The sequence below is a fragment of the Charadrius vociferus genome, unplaced genomic scaffold (assembly GCF_000708025.1).
Source record: "Charadrius vociferus isolate BGI_N301 unplaced genomic scaffold, ASM70802v2 scaffold1044, whole genome shotgun sequence".
Taxonomy (NCBI): Eukaryota; Metazoa; Chordata; class Aves; order Charadriiformes; family Charadriidae; genus Charadrius; species Charadrius vociferus.
This window is the reverse complement of record NW_009648254.1, coordinates 7,679-9,783: the sequence shown is the minus strand read 5'-3', so window position 1 is coordinate 9,783 and position 2,105 is coordinate 7,679. Positions and strand designations below refer to the sequence as shown.

Here is a 2,105-nt window from a genome sequence, read left to right as displayed (position 1 = left end):
CGGTTCCTGTCCGAGACAAACCCAATTACTCTGAGCTCACACTAAGAGCCACTGTGTGCATCTTTTCATTAAACACCCCTGTGAGGGAGCACAAAAGGGGATTACCTTATAAATCCTTCCTGTTCTGGCATAGCTCCGTATTTTGTGGACATGCCGGCCAGCACGCAGGTGGAGCCGCGTCTCTTAGCGCACCGGACGCTCACGAAGTCCCGTGGTCCCACAACGTTACCGGGGGTCGCGGCCGCCTTCTCGTGGGTGATCACCGTGTCCTTTCCAATCTTCTGGAGAATCTGGACAGATCAGAATTAACACATTAATTTGAGGTATTTATTGCAAACGTAGCTTAAAGCTAGCTTTGATTACTGTGTGTTCAAACATGTGCTCTTACAAAAACTCAATGCTTATAGCGAGAAAAATTGCAAATACGCGTTTCATCCCAGAACACAGAGCATTCGTTTTCAATACCGGAGAAGGGAATGTGTTTCACTTATTCCAGACAAGCTATGGAAGAGCAAAATGCCCCTCCCTGCACGTTGGGCTACTGTGCTATTTCTCCTCCAGTAACAGTGCAAATTTAACAAGAGCCGTCCCGCTCCCTTGAAGCGCATTCCCTTCGGAACAGGTAACGCGCAGCCCTCCGTGGCAGACAGGCTCGCGCAGACTCACTCCTGCTGCAGCAGCAGCGCAATTACTGCAGCACAAACTCCACGTCCGCAGTCGGAACCGGACAAGGTAAAATCTGTCTTCTCGTTTCCCGAGGACCGGGTGGAGAAACCCCCGTCCCGCTGCTGTGACGGGCGAAGCGGTTCCTTGGCCCTTCCGACACCAGAGAGCAGCACGCGGGTGGGCAGCCCCGGCCGAGGCAGGTCTGACGTGCGCTTCCTACCTTGACTTCTTTGACGTTGGGGTTCCAGTCTCCCATCTGCTCCATGTTGTCCACCAGCTCACCGTACACCGCGTCCAGGGGCTGGTCCACCACCACCTCGAGTCGGAACACCTTGCCCACGTCTGGGAGCACCTTGCTCAGCACTTTGTCTCCGTTATTCTGGGAGAGGGGAAGGCAGAATGAGTATCGCAACTCTTTACAGGAGGACCATGTCCCTCTGCTGCAAAGCAGAGCACCTACCGCCACCGTCTCTGTCTTCCAGCCGTCCTGGTCCCCGAGGATGCTGAGGGATTTCTGGAGGGCTTCCTCTCCTTGCTTGATGTACGACATTTCCATCTCGCTGAAGGGCTTCTCCTCCAGCCGCGAGCCTGCACGGGATCGGACAAAAGCAGGAGTGAGTGTGAGAACGTTGCACAGTTCACTAACACATCCTAATGCTTTATCTACATCAAATACACTTCCCTGCACCCAGGGGACGGGGAAGTAAACTCAATTCCCGTGCTCGCCTGCCTTCACCCTTTGTTTAGCAAAAGCCCAGGCGACCCACGAGCCCTCCGACCACTCTCCCGAGCCCTGACCCAGGACGGTCACCACCCGGCGGGAAGGGCCGGACCCCCGGGCTGCTGGTCACTTACTGAGCAAGGAGCTTCTTCGGCGGACCTGGTTAATCCAGGTGCTGGGTCCCGTGCTGCGGCAGGCCAGCTTGCTCAGCTCCTGGCTGATGGCGACAGCGGCTTGTCTTCTCAGACCTGAGAGCAGAGAGAGAGCGCGTCACTCCCCAGCACCAGGCACCATAAGGTTTGCTGCTTTTTTTTTTTTTTTTTTTTTTTGGAAACAAAACAAACAGCACTGAAAAAAAAAAAATCTCTGCTCGCTGCCTTCGCTGAAGTCCCCACAGGCGCAGGGAGCAGCTGAGTGCCACCGCGCTGCCCCGGGACAGAAGCCGTCCTGGACAACCTGGGCTTTGCTCCAGGTCTGAGCCACGCCGCATGCGAGGAGCGAACGACAGGCGTAAAAATACCGAGGAGCAACCGTGCGGGTGCCCGGGAAAGGCCATAGGAAATAAAACACAAGAATACAGAATCCTCGCAGCCAGCGGGAGCGTTACCCTACAGCCATGCCCCACGTTCAGCAACGGCACCCAGCCCTGGGGACAGTAAAACACGAAACCCAAAAAGCCACAGGGCACGGGGTGGGAGAGCATCCCCGGAGCCTCCAC

The 2,105-nt window shown here is 55.8% G+C and overlaps 1 protein-coding gene across 1 annotated transcript in view; it reads right to left on the bottom strand.

The window, feature by feature from the left end:
- Positions 1-2,105, bottom strand: part of STAR (steroidogenic acute regulatory protein) — a 3,875-nt gene that overhangs the window by 380 nt on the left and 1,390 nt on the right. Inside the window, exons 2-5 of the mRNA XM_009884352.1 lie at positions 1,522-1,637; positions 1,127-1,254; positions 887-1,045; positions 106-290 (exon numbers count right to left, since the gene is read on the bottom strand). Coding sequence (XP_009882654.1) covers positions 106-290; positions 887-1,045; positions 1,127-1,254; positions 1,522-1,637 — 588 coding nt within the window. The remainder of the gene's footprint in view (positions 1-105; positions 291-886; positions 1,046-1,126; positions 1,255-1,521; positions 1,638-2,105) is intronic.